This window comes from Phoca vitulina, unplaced genomic scaffold (genome assembly GCF_004348235.1).
Source record: "Phoca vitulina isolate PV1807 unplaced genomic scaffold, GSC_HSeal_1.0 scaffold56, whole genome shotgun sequence".
In the NCBI taxonomy this organism is placed as follows: Eukaryota; Metazoa; Chordata; class Mammalia; order Carnivora; family Phocidae; genus Phoca; species Phoca vitulina.
In genome coordinates this window covers 4,968,986-4,988,370 of record NW_022589759.1, presented here as the reverse complement: position 1 = coordinate 4,988,370, position 19,385 = coordinate 4,968,986, and the positions used below count along the sequence as shown (strand labels likewise).

Genomic DNA, 19,385 nt, shown 5'->3' with positions numbered 1-19,385 from the left:
ATCTTCTCTTGAAATTTTTAACTTAGTTACATCTGCAAAGATCCTTTTTCCAAATAAGGTCACATTCACAGGTACTGGGGGTCAGAACTTGTATGCATCTTTTTGGGGACCACCGTTCAACCTACTCTAGGCCATCGAGAAACTCTGGTTTCACTTTGGGGAGCCACCATTTTTAGTTGTTTTGATTTAAAAGTTTACCTAACTGTCCAGGATTTATTGAGCATCTATTCTGTGATTTTTACTGTCGTGACAAGTGTCCACTTGCTAAGTTCACCCTGCCCGGCAGGTCCCAAGTATGGGGGTGTTTAGAGGTGATCCTGTTCCATCCTTGCAGCAGACCTAGAGACAAGCTAAGACCACATCCTTTTCCAGACCCAGGGGATCTGGGCATCAGAGAATGTGATTTGTCCACAGTCACACGGTTGTTACAAAGCAGAGCTGAAATCCGTCTCTTTATTTTGGCTTTAAAATCCACACTATTTTCACCATGCCATGAGCTAGCCGAAACAAATCATTAAAACATGGCTCCTACCTCCAAGCATCTCACAGCGGGGCGGGAGGGACAGAGATCTGTGGTTCACTATAACACAGTGTGATGTGTGCTACAAAGGAACTACATAAAGAGCCTGTGGTCTGTTCTGGAGATTTCAGGAAGGCTGCAAAGAAGAAGTGATGCTTTGTGATGGGCATTTGAGGAGAGTAGAAGTTGGCCAAGTTTGATGTAGAGAATTGTGTTCTGGGCAAAGGGAAGAGAACGTGTGAAAAAGTGGAGTGAATGGACCCCCCATGTATCCTTCAAACAGCGTCCAGGGGCTTCTGTTGGAGGCAATCTTCTGATGTGAGGATTCCCTGATGCCAGTGTTCTGCACCTAGGAAGTCAGACTGAGAAATCTCTCACTGGCCAATGAATGGTTACAGCCTCCCCCGGGGTTGGCCTGGCGGGGGGCCTTGCTCTCCCAGTGGCATGATGCTGGTAACCCAAGCCCTCTTTCCACATTCATGCATGCCCGCCCCCTCCTGAATGGCTCCGAGTTTGTATTCTCCTTATCTCAGGAAACAGCAAGCGGAGACATGACCATCACCCAAACAGCGACAAAGGCAGTTGGAATAGTGAGAAGGCTGGGAGGATAGGAGAGTCCCTTTCAAGAGAGAACCAGCCAGATGGAAGGGGTGGGGAGGAGAGAGGGTACCAGGCGCCTCCAGGTCGGTTGCCTAGGTGGAGAAAGACACCACCGACAGAACGGGAAAGGAGTGTGCTGGGCTCAGAAGGTACTGAGTTTTCTTTGGGACTGACGGTGTTTGCAGGGCTTGTGAAGCATTTGGGTAGAAATGTCAAGCAAGCAGTTGCAAGTGTGGACCTGGGAATGAGGAGAGATTAGAGATTTGAACATAGAGGAGACAGGTGGTAATTGAAGCGCTCAGAATCAATGGGGGCAGGTAGACCGGAAGCCGTGGGAATAAATGGGGTCTCCAGGAAGGCAGACCTTTAGAGACTTGGGGGAGATTGTTCAAAGAGCTGCCCATGACTGGCGACCTATCCAGAATAAGGTCCAGTCCTCCTAAGCCCGACTGATACGGGCTGGTGTGAATGGCTGCAAAATGGGTCCCCACATGGGATCCTTAGGCTACCACTAAGGAAGGCTCTGGGCCACTGTGCAGGTGATGAGTAGACTCCAGAGTGTAGCAGTGTGGAGTGTAGACTGGACCCAGGAATTTGGGTTCCAAACCCAGCCCCACCACATGAGCTCGGGCAACAGAATTCTCACCTGTCAGTGGGAGCAACACCTTTGCAGGCGTCGGGGGGGTGGGGGGAGTCATGAGGATCAGGTGAGGTCATTCACATGAACGGTTGAGCCATTTCCAGCATATAATAAATGCTCTCCCAATGTAGCCATGATTATTATAATGACAGAAGGTCTGTGTGGAACCCAGCTGGACTGGCCAGGACGAGGAATGAGTACTCACGGACTAGAGCACAGGGGTCCCGAGGTCAGGGTTAGGACCAGGAGAGAGAATGAGGCACAGAGGTCTGCTCTCATGCCAGGGCTGAGGTCTGTCCCCCGCCCCCCACCCGCGTTTGGACAGGACCTGAGGTGCTGGGATTCCCTCCCAAAGAGACTGATAATAGAGTTTAATTCTCCTCCACTTTGAAAAGAACTCTGGAGAGGAGCAGGAGGGAATGCAGAAAACTCTATTTATTGTGATTTTTTTAAAAATAAATAAATAAAATGGAAAGGAGTCCTCCTCCAAGGGCATTCTGTGGGTTTTACTATTTGTGAAGAAAAACACAGCTGTCCTTATCAACATTCTGTCCATCTGAGAGGCTGAGCCAGTGAAGGGCAAGACCAAATGTTAATCCTACCATTTGACCTCTTGTTCCTTGTTCAGCTAACATTCAGGGGTGTTAATAGGCTTGGCTCTCGTCTGCAGAGCCAAGACAACTTCAAGAACAAAACGAACAATGGAGCCAAGATCGCAAAAGGGCCGCTGGTGGGAATGGGGCAGGGGATCTTGGTGTGTGAGGCAGGCTTGTCCAAACAACACGGAAGGAAGGTGATCCAAAGGACTGATTGTGCCAGACATGAAAGCAACAGGAGAGCCTTCCAGAAGAATCCATGGCCGGGTTATTCTGGTTGCCTCTTCTCCCTGGTATATGAATTTTCTTTGGGAGGACCAGCAGTGGCATAATTGGAATCCATCTTGTGTGATTTTTTTCCCCTCAGATGGTTTAGAATTAGTTCAATTTATTTTCAAAGAGTATAACCCAGTGACAGCATGAGGGTGGTGTCTTGAATTGCTTTCCTGTCCACCGGGAGAGTGGGTGGGTGTCCGTGCTGATTCATTACTCTCTCAGCGGGCTCCTTTGTTTCGAAAGCCACCTTGAATTATTACCAGCAATAGAGCTCTAAACCAAAGTAAGCTTTGCATAAAAATGCTTTTGACTTAAGGGAAAACACACAATACCGATTAAAAGTAACCCTGGATGGCAGATGCAATCAGGAGACAGGGACAGACTATCGGGCTTGGCGAAGCCGGCTTGGACCCCACTCTCCTAAGAGGAGGAGGTGATCCTGATTAAGCGCCTGAAATTAATGGGCAGGGGCCATTAACATGCAGGGGACTGGTATCAGGCAGAGGTGGGGAAGCTGAAATCGCTCCAAGTCGCAGACATTTAGAACCTAATTTTAGAAACATCCTCCAACCCTTGGTGGACTCGTGTGCTTTTGTCATTGGGAGGCAGTAATTGAATTTTCTGGACGTTTTGACCAGTATGTAACTTCTTGAAGCTGATTACACCGCAGAACACAATTTTTAGTCTGACCTTAAAAGCATTACCTTCTGCTGTGTGATTAGAAAACATGCAGAGAATGCCGCCCTTCCAACTGCACTGGATTTTGGGAGGGGAGAGCAAAGAAAAAACCCACCTCGCTATTCCATGTAACCTAATAAGATTCATTTAGATTCTATGCAGATCATTTAATAACAGATTTTGTAAAACCTTAACATAAGGAGCCACCATAAAACGTATTATCTTTTATTACCCATACAGAGAATGACATTTTAGGTGGTAATAAATCGAAACCCAAGAAAAGCTATTTGCTTTCTGAGAGTGCTTGGTGAACAACAGGAATACCAGTCTCCCGATATTATGCTGCAGCAAATATGGCCCCCCAGGGTCACCCGAGACAGCCCCCAGCTGAGTTTCCTGAGGCTCAGCTGAGCAACAGTTTCTTGTCTCCTCCCCCCCCACTTTATTTGGAAAGGTCATTCCCATCTAAACCTCACTGCTGAGGATTCAGTTGTCCCACCTTTCTTGTCCCCTTTCGATCTCAGACACCCCAGGACTCATGAAGAGCCAGGAGCTGAGCCTGGGGTTGGGGGCCACCATGGGGTGTCTGCCCTGGGGTTGAGGAGAGCCTAACCCCACAACACCAGAGCATGCAAAGACCTCCCTTGGCATGGGTGTCTCTCCAGAGGGCAAGGTGGGGAAGGACTTTCCCTGCTTATTCCTAGAAAGTCAGAGGCTCGTCACCCTACTCTGCTCTGCATAAGCAGGCCTTCCAGAGAACAGTTCAGCCTGTCCAACCTTGCTAGGCCCTGCCTTTGGACTGGTACACCCTGCAACCCAGAAGAGCACCCTTTAGGCTACGTTTTCTGTAGAGTGATCAGCATAACCATTCCTTGATTTATTCATTCTTCAAACATTAACGGAGAGTGCCAGGCACCAAACTGGCTGTGGGATTTTTCCCTCAGGGGTTAGAATTTCATTCAGTTCATTTGCAAAGAGTATAACCCAATGACCACATAAAGGACCAGTCTTGGGGCCTCAGAGTCTCAGCAGCCAGGCACTGGGGATATGGCAGGAATAAGTCAGAGATGGGGTCCTTACCCCCATTGAGGACTCTAATGAATGCTCAGAAAAAGTGACCGACGTATTAGAAAACACATATATTGAAGAGAAGATTCTCCAATAAACTGATTTGGTATTTACCACTCTGTAGATGGCAGGATTTTCATCTTCCTGTGAGACAGATTTTGTGGGAAAGGTCTGGTTGACATTACACTTCAAAGGATTGAAATGAAAATATTTTCCGGAGGAAAGACAGTGGGTGCTATTCTGGGAAGGTGGGCGGTCCTGGGAAGGAGGCAGCTGGTGATGTTGCTCAGCATCTGGGGCTGGAGGCCGGGGAGAATCTCGGGGCTCCGGCCCACGGGTAAGCAATCTCCGGGGAGGGTGCATGCATTTCCTATGGCTGCCCCACAAATGACCACAAAATCTGTGGCTTCAAACACACATTTATCATCTTACAGTTCTGGAAGTCAGAAGTCCAAAAGGAGTTTCCCTGGGCTAAAATCAAGGTGTCAGCAGGCTGGTTCCTTCTGGGAGCTCTAGGGAAGAATCTGTCACCTTGCCTTTCCTACCTTCTGAAGGCTTCCTTCAGTCCTGGGCTCATGGCCCCTTCCTCCATCTGAAAGGCCAGGGGTGTAACCTCTTCAAACTCCTCTCCCCCCCTCGCTCCCTCCCCTCCTCCCTCCTTCTACTGTCACGTCTTCTTCTCTGACACGGACCTCCCTGCCCACCCCACCCCCCACTTATGAGGATGCTTGTGATTATTTTGGACCACCTAGATAATCCAGGATCACATCTTCAGAGTCCCTTTTGCTATGTAAGGTACTGTAGTCCTAGGTCCCAGGGATTAGGACATGCACATCTTTGGGGACCATTCTTCTGCCTACCACAGAAGGTATAAAAGCGTCTAGGGCCAAAAGCTGGATGGCATTCAGAACTCACTTCCACCACGCACCACGCTTGATAGATGAGCCTGACACTGAGCCTCTCAACATAATTACAGACACATGAAGAGGAAATTGCCATGTCATTAAGTCAACCAAGAGAAAAACATTCACCATAGTGTATAGACAGGGCTAGTCCAGAAGAAGAAGTAACTCTGGGAAGAGCAGAAAAACTTTATGAGGGAAGCAACATCTAAGCAAAGTTTCGACAACTTTGGACAAGTACCTTCCAGGGAGGAAAACTGCAGGGAAGGACTCCCAGGCAGTGAGCGCAGCGTGCACAGAGGTGTAGGGCAGTGAGGGCCAAGCTGGTGGAATGGCACAGAGCCCCGTGTTACTGGAGTGTAACCGTGAGTGAGGAGCACTGGGAGGTCAGCCGTGACAAATGGGTCTTCCGTGCTGGAGGAACTTGACCACTATCCTGTGGCCACAGAAGGGTTTTGAGGAGGGTCCTGTGGTCAGGTGGTGGTTGAGCCGGCTCGCTCTGGCTGGCTTTGGGTGGAGAGTGGTTTAGGAGGCAACAGAGTGGCCAGTCTGGGAGCTGTTGGAATAACTCAGGTGACAAAGAAGGGGGCTGGAAGTCATGGGATGGTGGCAGTGATGGAGTAAGGGGATGTCCTCGAGAGGGGGCGGGGCCGAAATCAGCAGCATTTGCCCATCGCTGTCTGAGGTGGGGGGCCGGGGGGGCCGCTGAGGAAAACCCGCGTGGCCAGCTTGAGCTGCGGCTCCAGAAGGAAGGGCCATGTCACAGGGGAGGATGAGGAGCTCTGTTACTGGCCCATGGAAGCTGAGGATCCACATGGAGACATCTAGAAGATGGCTGGAAGAGGCTGTTTAGTGTCTTTTTTTTTGGAAATATTTTTTTTTTAATTTGACAGAGAGACAGAGAGAGAGAGCACAAGCAGGCGGAGCGGCAGGTAGAGGGAGAGGGAGAAGCAGGCTCCCCACTGAGCAGGGAGCCCAACGTGGGGCTCCATCCCAGGACCCTGGGATCATGACCTGAGCCGAAGGCAGACGCTTAACCCACTGAGCCCCCCAGGCGCCCCAAGGCTATTTAGTATCTTAAAGGGAATACGTTTTTTCTAGAAAGGGGAAAAAGAGAAAAATTTCACCATCAGAGAGATTGTTTAGCCAACAATGCTTCCTGTTTCTCATTTAAATTATATCATAAACAGGTGGGTTTCAGTAAAATATATAAGAGTATGTGTTGACCTGCGTTTGGCAAATGTCCATTCGGACAGTGCTAACCAAAGGGTGGTCCTCAGATCTGCAGCAGCAGTCTCACCTAGAATCTTCCCAGCAATGCACATCCCTGGCCTTCGCCTCAGCCCCCTGAGTCCTAAGCACTAGAGGTGGGCTGAAGATCTGTGTTGTAGTGTGTCCACCAGGGGATTCAGATATAAGTAAGTTCAAGAAGCAGTGACTCAGGCAATATGTCTTAAGCACCTGTTATTAGCAGGCATTACGTTGCCATGACAGTTCAGGGCCAAAAGGATAGAAGGAACAGGCTAATGCAGTAAACAGCGGATTGCAGAAATACATAAAAACAGTCGAGAAAGCGCTCTGCACTTCCTTATCTCAAACGGATAAAACCAAGAAATTCTTGGGATTCCCTTCCTCTGTTTCCTCACCTGTGGGGGTCGCTGTGAGCCTCGAAGATGGGCCTGGACCAGATGATCTCCAGGGTCCTTGCAAGAACTGACAGGCTGTGTCTTGTGACCTCACAACCTTGACTCCAGCGGCCCCAGTGAGCCTGTCTTCTCTGGCCACCTCTGTCCTGCGTCCCAGTCTCTCCTTCCCTCTCTGGATGCTCCCCCCTCCCCACACCCACCTTCCAAAGCTCAGCTCCAGCCCCCGAAAAGCCACCACAGCCCCTCCCAGCTGCACCTTTCACACGTGGACCGACTGAGGCCGCATTCGGCACGTACCGCCATGGAAATGCTTGTACATGTTTTATCTGCAGCGAAGCTATGAGTCCTTTGAAGGTGGGGATTATACTTTATACTCCTTGTTCCCACGGTGTCCTGACCAGAATCAGAATCAGCCTTCAGCTGTTACTGAATGATGGAATGTAATGGCATTTAGGATTCATAGCCTCCCATCTTCTCTCATAGAAACTTCCACATCAAGACCCCATTTCTAAACCCGTAGTAGGATATTCTTTTCTGCGGGAATGTGTCCTTCATGGCCCCCCACCCCGCATCTAGGGTAAGTGGCCTGTCCTCTGTGATACCACAGTATTCTTCTTATTTCCATCCCATTCTGCTAAAATTACCTGGGGATTCTTTGGCACTCGGCATGGCTCCCTTTCCTTGTCATTACTATCTAAAACAACGTAAGTGCTCAGTAAATGTTTGGTAAATTAAGGAACCTCCATGTGGCCTTCCCAGGCACCCCGTGGTCTGACCCCCTCCTCATAGATTTTAACTGGCACACTTAGGATAATACTTATTTCATCACACCTTATGTACTTGATTTTTTTCTATTTATCTAAAATATAAATGCACCAAAAGCAGGGTCTATATTGTTCATCACATCCTCGCAGAGTTACTTGAACCTATAAATGTGTAAATGTTTCAGTGGTATCAACCTGCATGTCAAGTATTTGCCAGCTTGGGCCTAAGGAGGGCGATTCTTCCAAATGTGCTATGAATGCCATTGGCCGTTTCTTTCCTGCAACTCCTCAGTGACATCGGAAGATGTACCCGGCTCCTGGAAATGTTTTATTTGATTTTGGTGTCCCTCAACCTGAAATCTATCACTTTGGTTATTCCAACTGCATATTTCTGAGAGGTGGTGTTCATTTCCCCCATTGCTCCCCCAGCCCCAACTCCCCCACTGACTTTGTCCGCAACCAGTAAATCTGGGAAAATGAGCTCTGCCTTCTCCTTCCCCAGCAGACCCCGGCTGGGAATGAGAATATAGCAGGTGACAGCCAAGAACATGAATGTTCACATTAGCACTGGGGAGCCAGGTGAAGGGAGGCCTGAAGACAAACACAAGTCAAACGGACCCGCGCTACTGCTTGGGAAGATAGAAGAACGGCGCTGGCCGTCTGCCGTGGGAATGAGGCACGTTTTACACGGAATTGTATGTGGTTCCTGCTGGATTTATGGACTACCTCTCCCCCGTGTTATGTGGCCAGAGTGGATAAATCAAACTCCAGACAGACAACAACTCGTTCTGCTTCAGATAATGTTTTCACCGATCTGTTTGCAGTATTTATGAACCAAGTGTCAGGGCGGCTAACCTGGAGAAGAATGTGGTCCCTGAGCAGGTGCCATGCTGTAAGGAGTCTTGCACCACTCGGCCTGGGCAAAGCTGATGGAAAATACATGAATGAATTACACCGTATCTTTGCTATAAACCTCATGTTAAAAGTTCTCATTAACAATACCTTCAATGTTAGACAGCAAACGGATTTATTGACAAGCACGGATTTCCTTGACTCCCACAGCACGATGGATAAGCTAGAGCCAGCTCTCATGGGCTCACAGCAAACTGATGGTAAACACAGTAGTGTCTCCTTATCTGCGGGCCGATGTGCCAAGACCCCCGGTGGATGCCTGAAACCATAGGTGGTGCTGAACCGGATAGGGACCAGGTTTTTGCCTATGCATACATACCTATGATAAAGTTTAATTTATAAATTAGGCACAGTTAGAGATTAACAACACTAATGAAATAATAGAACAATTAAAACATTATACTATAAGCCATGTGCATGTGTTCTCTCTCTCTCTCTCCCAAAATATCTTATTGTACTGCACTCACCCTTCTTCTTGAGATGAGATGAGATGATAAAATGCCTCCGTGATGAGAGGGAGTGAGGGGAATGATGTAGGCATTTGATGTTTGATGTAGCATCAGGCTGCTTTTGACCTTCTAACACCATGTCAGAAGGAGGAGCATTTGATTCCTGACTGAGGTTGACCACGGGTCACAGAAACCGCAAAAATCAAAACCGTGGATAAGGGGGCATCACTTTCCAACTCTGTACACTCAATGACAGCATGTTGGTAGCTCAAAATCGGCCACAGCAGGAATGTAGTTAAGCCACCAAGACTGACAAACACTACAAACCAGGAGAATCTGTTGTTAAGCATTATAGATACACCACTCTATGTAATTCATTATTTTAGAAAAACGTTTCTAGAATCAACTAATTATTGCATAACTCTGATGTGCCAGGCACTTAATTAGTAGCTGGGAGATGAAGCTCTGAACAAGACAAGGTCCCTGACCTCATGGAGCTCAAATGGTCAGAGTTCAGATAGCCAATAAACAAGTAATTGATAAACAAGAATATTACAGACTGTGATAAGTGCTGGGGGAACAAAGAACTGCATTGGTTATTTATTGCTGCATAACAGATTACCCCAAAACTTAATGACTTCACACAATAGGTAGTTATTATCTCACAGTTTCTGTGTTCGGGAGTCTGGGCGTGGGTCAGCTGTGTCGTCCACGTCATGGGCTCTCACAAAACCATAATCCGTGTGTCTGCCCCGAATTTGCAGTGTCACCAGAAGGTTTGCCTGGGAAGGATCCACTCCCAGGTGCATTCAGTGGTGGGTGGCAGCATTCAGCACATTTGGACCGTTCCTGGAGGCCACACTCAGTTTCTTGCTACACCTTAAAAAGACTTTCCAAAGGGCACCTGGGTGGCTCAGTCGGTTAAGCACCTGCCTTCAGCTCAGGTCGTGATCTCGGGGTCCTGGGATCGAGTCCCACATCAGGCTCCCTGCTCAGAGTGGAGTCTGCTTCTCTGCTTCTCCCTCTCCTTCTGCCCCTCCACCTGCTTGTGCTCTCTCTTTCTCTTTCTAAAATAAATAAATACAATATTAAAAGAAAAAAAAAGGTACAGTGAACTCCCGTGCATGGCCCAACTGTGCAAAGTGTTCTCAGCTCCCTCATGGCCGCAGTCCAGGGAGTGTTTGGGACAAAAGCCAGGGGCCCGCTAGCTCTCGGATGCACAGTGGCCAAAGGCACTGTCTTTGGATTTTCCAAGTCTACTTCCAGCCTCATTCCTGCTCATTTGGCCCTGGTCATCCTTCGCTGCACTGAAGTTCCACAAAGGCAGGGAGCCCTCACTGTACCTTTTGACAAAGAGACGGATTTTCACAGAAGTATGAGCTGGATTCCGTCTCCCTCAGAAGAAGAACTTCAGAATGCACAATAAGAAAGTCCTATTGTCGACAGAGTCAGGCTCCACACCCAAGCTCAAAAGCCAAAATTTCACAAAGAGCATCAAACATGTGATGAAGGGAAAGATTTCTGAGATTCTTACTACCAATTAAAGCAAACAAAATTGGAAGAAAAAAAAAGAAATAGAGGTGGAAATGTCAAAATGGAGAAAAAGCTGGGGACCATGGAAAGAAATCCAGTCGGGACAAAATGTGAAGAGCCATGGGGACAGCGTTCAAGCCAGGACAAGAGAACGACAGGGTTCTGTGTGGGTTAATGGCAAAACCTTTCTCCATGTAATGTTTATTTGTCGATTTCCCCCCACAGCTACCATTATGCTTGTTATTAGTGATAAATGTTCCGTTAAATGCATCCTCGTATGGATGTCGCTGGAGCTGTGTAAAAACATCAAGGGTCCAATGATTGATTATGTGCCATATTTAATGACACGGCTTGATTCTTGTTTTTTCAAGATGAAATGTTTGGTTTTTAAATCAGTATGATCAATGAACCCAGCCTGTGTCAGTGGAGATACACCCAAGGCCTTCTCTTGTAGATACACCACCTTCCTTTGTTTCTGGGCTATCTGTTACCTGCTAGCTAGTAGACATGCAGGAGAAGGTAGCAAATGCAATACAAAGCTCATGACTACAGGATTCAAACCAAGAGAGCAGTATGACTCTTGATATGTCCTACGGATCAAATAGCTTAAAATAAAATCAGAGCAGCCAATTTAATTTTCCCAGTTTTGACACAGTGCATTTCTTGGTCAGAATAAAATCCTCTCTCCTTGAGCTAGAGCTCCCCAAAGTATAAGCCGTTCCCTGAGAATAAATGACTCTGGTTTGGAAATGCCACTGATATGCTCAGACCTCTGAGATATAATTTGGTTCCGGGAAACAGTAATATATCATCATTAACGGTAATGAAAGTAAATTGCCCACCTTGTTGACTGCGTACGGGCTGGGTGGTGGGGTCAAAAGCATGGTCCTTGCCCTTGAAAACTTTGTCACACACGTGGGGAGATGGTAAATGGGCATCCAAAATAAAACCAAACAGGAAACATAGCCTTCATATTAGTCAGGGTGGGCTGAGCCCTGTAATCGACTTCCCTTAAACCTAAAGAATGCTTTGTGTCTTGTCCGCATCGTAGTCTGAAGCAGGTGGGCAAAGTGGCTCTGCTCCCCACGGTCATTTGGAGATCCACGCTTCTTCCTTTCTGGGAAATGGAAAACACGGAGGATTATATGGGAGGCTTAGGAGCCCCGGCCAGTGTCACTTCTGCCCATATCTCGTTGGCCAGAATCGGTCCCACGAGTTCACCTGACAGTCTTGCTCTATGTCCGGGAATCAAAAAGAAATAGGATTTGGTGAACGAGTAGCATGGCTTCACCCCAGGTCCCTTTGGGTGCAGGGGATGGAAACTGATTGTGGCTGGCTTCGGTGCCCAAAAGGCTTCCCCGAGCAAACCCTGGAGTGTGTTGCAGAACCGAGGCGAGAGTCGGAGTTGGGAGGCAGTAGTCCCAGATCTCGGCCGCACAGCTCCCGTCGTTCTGCTTAGAGCAGCGCTCTCAGTCTAACGCAGCCTGAAAGCCTCTTTCTATTGGAGTTGACCACACCGATGTCCCCAGTGAGCCCTGAACCAGTTGAGAGAAATAAACAGAAGAATCAGGTGAGATCCTCGTCCTGAGAGATAGCAGATTGGTCTTGAGTGGACAGTGGGGCTTCCAACCCTCTGTTCAGTTCACCCACCAAGTGACAGAATAGCTGGTCAGCAGAAGGTCTCAGCCCCCAGAGGCAGGGCGCCTTCCTCGTGGGCAGAGAGAAGTACCAGGATGGGAAGTTTCCTCCCAAACCATTCAAGAAAGCAAAATCCCTCTCCTGGGCTTAGCAGTAATGTGGCAAGAGACAAGAAGGTTTGCCCTGCCTTCTGTCTCCCCAGTGCCTGAGTCCACATTTCAGATTCCCAGAACCCAATCGTCCCAGCTATGATCAGGGAGTTATGTGTGGTCAGTCAACTATGCGAGGGAGACAAATATGACACGGGGCCACTGGGACCTATTTCTCTGCGTCAGCGGTCCTTCCTAGAGAATGGGGCAGCTGTGGGATGCTTCAGAGTCTTCTCCGGCCGAGGAACAAAGGCAAAGCCACCACTCCGTGGTACAGAAATGAGCACATATACATATACTTCAAGTGAGAGTGACCATGGGAGCTAGGGATTTACGGAAGACTTCCTGGAGAAGGCTCAGCTGGCGTGGGAAGTGGGTCAGAGGTGACTGGAAGCTATATCCAGCTGTGTAAGAACGAGGGGATCCAGGTGACATTCTCTCCAAGTCTTTTACCTTTCCAAGGAGGCTGCTTTTATTATCGGTTGTTTGGTTTTTTTACTGCTGTCATTGCAAAAGCAATACTGTGTATCACAGGAAAGAAATAACCCAAAATACTGATAAGCCAGGGGACTTGTTATCTTAAGAGTCGCTTTTAAGGAAGAAAACTTGGAAACACCTCCATGAAGGGCCATCCAGTCGGGAAGGGCTGAGTGAATGGTGGTGGGTCCAGCCCGTGGGCTCAAGTACAGGGCTGGACACGAACAGACAGACCTGGTGATAGGGCCGAACAACTTGCACAGCTGTGTGAACGATACCACTGGTTTAAAGATGTGTGCATATGAAGTGTGTGTGTGTGCGCACGCGCACGTGTAACGTGTGGGAAAAGGAAGGAGACAACGGACCACGAACGGTAATTGCCTCTCGGAGGTGGGGCTGGGAAAGGTGGACGGTCCTCACTTTCCGCTCTAGAAGCAACCGTATTGTTTCTATTTTCCTTACGATAACTGGGTATCTCTCCAAGAATAAAAACGTGTTAATAGTAGCCTTAAGTTTGCCAGAAAATTGAGACTTTGGGAACATCTCATCCCAAACCACGCCATCTATCTACTTAATTGTCTAATTGATTTCCAACGGGGTTAATCAATCTATTTCTCGTTGCAGTCATAAAGTTTTATTTACTTCAGGAGACGGGAATTGGCTGGTTCCTTTTTAAAAATTTGTTTATAAAATTCGTTCGGTTACAAGAGAGTTAAGCCAATGCATCCTTCCTGTGAGCTATCCTAAGAATTTGTACCTGTCTCCGCTTAGCCATGACTCCACTTTGGTGCTATTATTCGTGACTACGCTTGTGCTCGACCTTCAAACTTCCCTCAGCTCCTTGAAGAAATGACCCTGTTTTCCCATCCCTGGATCCCCAGCCCCCAGCACAATATTTAGCCTAGATGTTTAATAACTTCCAGTTAAATGGGCATAAAAACTAACGAAGGAAAAAATTAGAATAACTTTCTCTGGTCCAAAAACAAAAATGTTTCTGTGGAGGGGAAAAGGAAAAAACCATGTATGCAGGAGATGACTGGTACTCTGGTGTGAAGAGCCTCTTGTGATACCGTAGGATCATACAATAGCTCTCACACTTTCTTGCAAATAACCAGATAATTGGTCACAGCGTTAGTTGCAGTATCAGTCAAAACTCCTTGTTGCTACTCGTGGAACATTTAATTTAGGTGTCTTAGGGAAAGGAGAAATTTATTAGCTCCTAGAACTCACAAAATATGAGGGGGAGATTCTGCCTTCAAGGATCACTATTAAATGGCTCGAATAAGGTTGAAAGAACTCCCTCTCCATCTCCAGGTGGTTCTATGTTGTCTTCTCTTTCAGGCTGACTTTCTCTGTGTGCTTGCAAATGGCCACTACCAGCCCCAGATTTGCGTCCGACCACCTCCAAGTCCAATAGAAAGAGAACTCCTTCTACCTAAGGGTTCTAAAATAAGCATGTCCCGGAATTTTGAGTTTCAGTCCTGGGTGGCCTAACTTGGGTTACATGCTCATCACAAGATCATGGGAAGGGGAGACCCTGATTGTCCGGGCCTGAGCCACATGACCATCCCTCCATCATGGATAGAATCAATGCTACCTGAACTCCACCTGGGCTGAGAGTGAGGAAGGGGTGAGGCCCCCCAGGGAATGATGGCATGGGTCCAAGGGGAAGAGGGAGTGGACACTGGGAAAGCAGAACAGCACGTGTCCACTACAGTTGGTGCTTGAAGCTGTCCTGTGGGGTGTGTCCACAGTAACCTGCACTGCGTGTTGGGGCAGGGCGATGCTGGGAGGAATTCACAGCCATGTTAGATAGCAATCCCACAACCACGCTCAGCCCCCAGTTTGCTTCATGGGGCAAGATCAGCTGTTCTTTAGGGAGAAGCCATGCCCAGGATCATACACTAAATGTTCTAGCAGGACTGATAGGAAAATTGGTCAGATATTCTAGGTTAACAGTACTGAAATAGGAATACAGATGACCCATGAACAACGGCGGTTTTTGCTGTGTGGATTAGACACAGATTTCTTTCAATAAATACAGCACAACACTATATATATATTTTCTCTTCCTTATGATTTTCTTTTGTCTAGATTACTTTATTGTGAGAATATGGTATGTAATACATATAACATACAAAATATGTGTTAATTGATTATTTGTGTTATCAGTAAGGCTTCCGGTCAACAGTAGGCTATTAGTACTGAGCTTTTTGGGGAGTCAAGTTATACATGGATTTTCAACCACATGGGGGTTGGGTGCCCCTAACCCCCACATTGTTCAAGGGTCAACTGTAAAGAGCCTTAAAATGTTTATACTCTTTGGCTTACTTCTTGGAATCTAGCATTCAAAAAATAGTCAAATTATATCGAAAGCTTCTTGAATGCAGATGTTCATCGCAGTGTGATTTGAAATTGTCAAAAATTTTTAGAGACTAGAAATAACCTAAAGTCCTAATAAGAGAAGATGATGAAGTAAATTATAAATTATGCATATCATTATATTTTATGCAGCCCTTAAAATGATGTCAGGAAATGATATTGGTCAGTGACATTACATGGGGAAAGTGGCTATTGAGTTTGCCATGATCTCTTCAATATTGGAAAAGCTCATGTAATTTCTTATTTTTATGATTTAATGCTTCCAAAATCATGTAATGTTTTATTAGAAAAGTAAAAATGTTATACTAGAAATTAGACCTGGCTAGTGGTTGTGTTGTCCAGAGACACTCAGGAAAGACTTTGAAAATGGGCCCAATGTACTGGTTTCATATGGTCCAGCTGTAGAATTTACGGCAAATAGTAAATCCAATCCAACTTGTGGGTGATGGTAAGTAGAAGGTCACTCAAAGTAAGCTGATGATTTTCTAGCTTTAGCTTGAGAGTAGATAGAACTGAACCAGCACCACCAGAATCACCTAGAGCTAGATTTGGTGTTAAATTCTGTTTGCACTCAGCAGTTAGACAGTTGTGTGACCTTCCATCCCGGTGGAGCTCATTTCACAATACATACATGTATCCAGTCAGCGTAGGTACACCTTAAACATACACAATCTTATATGTCAACTATATTTCAATAAAGCTGGGGACTGGGAAACATTGTGAATAATCCTATCCAAGGAGTGTCTCAGCATCCCAACTCCTTCTCTCAAATCTAAGAGTTTAGAGCCTTCCAAACCATATAACAGAACTCCTACTCCTTAAGTTAGTAGCTCAGAAGCTCTCAGTTAAGAAACAACCAATTAAAGGTGCCCTAGGGAGCCACACACCCTTTAAAAATACTGGAAAGTTTTAGGGACAGCTAGCATTGAGCTATTAAAATTTACCATGTAAACTCTTGGTTTTAGAAGGAAATTCTAGATCCCCACTGTGTTTTTGTTTTTTGCTCCCCATGGTATTTCTTAATCGTTGGTTGGTATAAGCAATAGCCTTTGAAGCTGTCCTACCAGCAGGGCGATTTGCGACTGGTAGGACCTTTTATTTGTGTTATTGAAGGTGATTCAACTTGAACTCTGTGAGTGATTAAGAAAACACTCCAAAATGGTTTAAGCAAATAAGGAAAATTAATGCCATAATTAGCTAAAAATGGGAACCATATATGCGCCTTAACACATAGTTGGAAAGATTAAGTACAAAGTCCAGTACCCAATGGCTGGCCAGCAGGTTGTTCAGTAAATGTGAGTTCCCAGAGCCGCCATCTTTGTCCCCATCTCATCATCACACTTAACCTCCATTGTAGACCAGTTTCCTGAGGTCACTGTGAAATAACATAAGTGGGTGTGGACGTCAAACATGCATTATATACCCTAAAGCCTGGAAATGAAACAGTCTGGAATGTATCGAATGCCCTGTTAAATAAGGACAGAAAACGGATTCCGTCCCCACAACTGTATCCAGTCTATGAATCGTGACAGTCTCGTATTGGAGAGAGTCCAATGACACAGTTACTCAGAACAGGTGCAGGCTCTGTGGGTATGAGATGCCTGCCCTGATGGGCGAGGGGGTGGCGCGGCCTCGGCGACCCCTACATCCCAGGTGGCAGCCCAAACCTAAATGCCATCTTGTCTGTCGTGTTTTTGCTTTACAGACTCTGGAAAATCCCAAGTATGAATTGATCATCGAGGCTAAAGACATGGCTGGACTGGATGTTGGCTTAACAGGCACGGCCACGGCGACAATCATGATCGATGACAAAAATGATCACTCACCAAAATTCACCAGGAAAGAGGTAACCGCCCCCCGCCCCCCAGCCTGGCTGTTTACAGCCATGGTTGTTGATCGATATTAACTCCACGTACTGCAGCCCCTGCTGGCCCCCGGTTTGCACATGAAAACCCTCCTTGTGGGAGAGGGGGTGTTGTTTTGCTCTTGCGTACTTTTTCATGTTTGTGTCTTTTGTGGGTACGTAAAGCTGAAAAGAGCGCTGTGAGAACAAAAGCACTGAATCTTGTTAAAGTCCATAAGAAAATAACTTTTAATGCCAAAGTGCCATTTTCCTAGTTTTATCGGTGTTATTTAGCACTGAGTTATGTGAGGCCTGTTGTGATTTTAGCATAACAATAAGTATTTTTTTCAGCAAGTACAGATTGAGAGGGCAGACGGAACAGCAGCGAGAAGGTAAAGCAGATTTTCTTGGCAATAACAAGGTGGCCCAGGAGCTTATAAATTACAACCAAGTTAGCTTGTCCAGAAGAGCCATTATTTATTCTCGGCTCTTGTGCTTTTATGATTATGGATCATGGTTGCTGGTCCCCATTTATTCCAGTGGAGCAATGTTTGGGGATGGGCTGAGTACACAAAATTGCATTCAGTTGCTGCATTTGTATCCAAACCAGGAAGTTATTTGCACCCTGCATCTGATGGAAATACGATAACGCCGTGGTTTCTTTGGGGGGTCAGGGCCTGAGCCAAGGATTTGACACCCCTCTTACTGACCAAGAGCGCAGAATCAGTAAAGATAGCCTTTGTCATCGGCTGAGCCTTTGCTGTGCGTCTGCCACCACCAACGGGGCTCTCCACCTGCGATTCTTTGCCTCGTTTGACTGTGTGAGGTTGGTTTCATTAACCACTCTTTACCAGGAAGGGAGCTTATTTTCAGCTCAAAGAATCTGGATAACTGCTCCAAGGTCACGGGCGGAGTCAGTGACAGAAATGGGATGTGAACATGGTTCCCAGGGAGCCACGCAACTAACTGCAGTATTATGCTTCCTTATCTGTGGTTCATGTTTTCCACCCTCCCTGACATTCAGGAAAAAAAAAAGGCGCATATGTCTGGATTTGCAGTTGCCCCACCCCTCTCTCCAGAGTCCCAGGGCTACTCCAGATGGTTCAGGAGAGGTGGGCCCTCTGGCTCCCCAGTGCCCTCCCTATCCCAGCAGCCCTGTGTGCGTGACACATTCAGGGTAGAAATCTCCCCCTCTCCCAGGGGGTCTTGGGCACTCAGGATTCCAACCTCCACATGGCAGAGGCCAAAGTAGCTGATACGGCTTCATTCTTTTGCTTCCCATGACATGTTCCTATGACTGCTAAAACAGATTGCTCACTATTCCCAAGTTGCCCAAACTGGTATTCCAAAAAACTGGTTCCATGAGTTACATCATTGTGGGGCAGGGGAAGACTTCACGGTCAACTAGATGTGGGGGACCCTGAGTTGAATAGAAAAAGGATTTCTTTTACTGCAGCACTCCCAGGTACCTTTAAAATGCTTTGTTTCTCTAAGAGGGGCAGGGATAATCTGTAGGGTTTTTCAGACTTATTTGGCCCCGGGAAGAACTTTTTCTGGGCCAGCTCGTCATGTCTCACTGAGCTGGTGTCCCATGTGGCTACTGGTTTACCTGCAGAATTTCTATTTCCAATGCTATATCCAAAGCTATTTCCAAAAAAGTACTAAAGGCATGTTTTCATATTCAATATAGATATAGTAATGAAAATAAAAATTACATAACCCCAATCTAAAAATAAGAAGACCTATCAATGTTGCCAGGTGTCTGAGACTAATTAGTTACTTCAGTGAAGCCCTGAATTTAGCTCCTGTGACTCAGGAAACAAGAAGTATGTGCCTAGTCATGAACTAAATACCGTGAGGGAGAGATTTGTGCTATTGTTAATACCACTAACTCCAAGGAAAAATTTAACGTAGATCTTAAGTAAAGAGTAAGAGACACTGAGTAGTGTCATGGAAAATATATTCACCTGTGGATATCAGCAAAAGCACAGAACTTCTCTTCAAATGGACATTTGACAGCAAGCTTTAGATTCCCACAGGGCAAAAGTGATGTCCCAACTCATATAGAGATATAAGAAATAAAATGAGAGGAATGGATAACTAGCAAGTCCATGAAACTCTTCCTCTTGGGTATCAGATGTCCCAAAGTAGTCTTTGTCCAATGCTGGATAAAGGAAGTTCACAGTTAGATTTTCTAACATATTCCTGAAAGGCTGATTTCTTTGTTGTTGAAAAGGGAATTATACATTTTGGATGCCAGAATTGGCAGAGGTAGTATAACACAGAGGGGAAGAGATGGGCTCTGGAACCAG

General features: G+C 46.5%; 1 protein-coding gene across 1 annotated transcript in view; it reads left to right on the top strand.

The window, feature by feature from the left end:
• Positions 1 to 19,385, top strand: part of CDH13 (cadherin 13) — a 993,622-nt gene that overhangs the window by 834,028 nt on the left and 140,209 nt on the right. Inside the window, exon 8 of the mRNA XM_032389728.1 lies at positions 16,936 to 17,076. Coding sequence (XP_032245619.1) covers positions 16,936 to 17,076 — 141 coding nt within the window. The remainder of the gene's footprint in view (positions 1 to 16,935; positions 17,077 to 19,385) is intronic.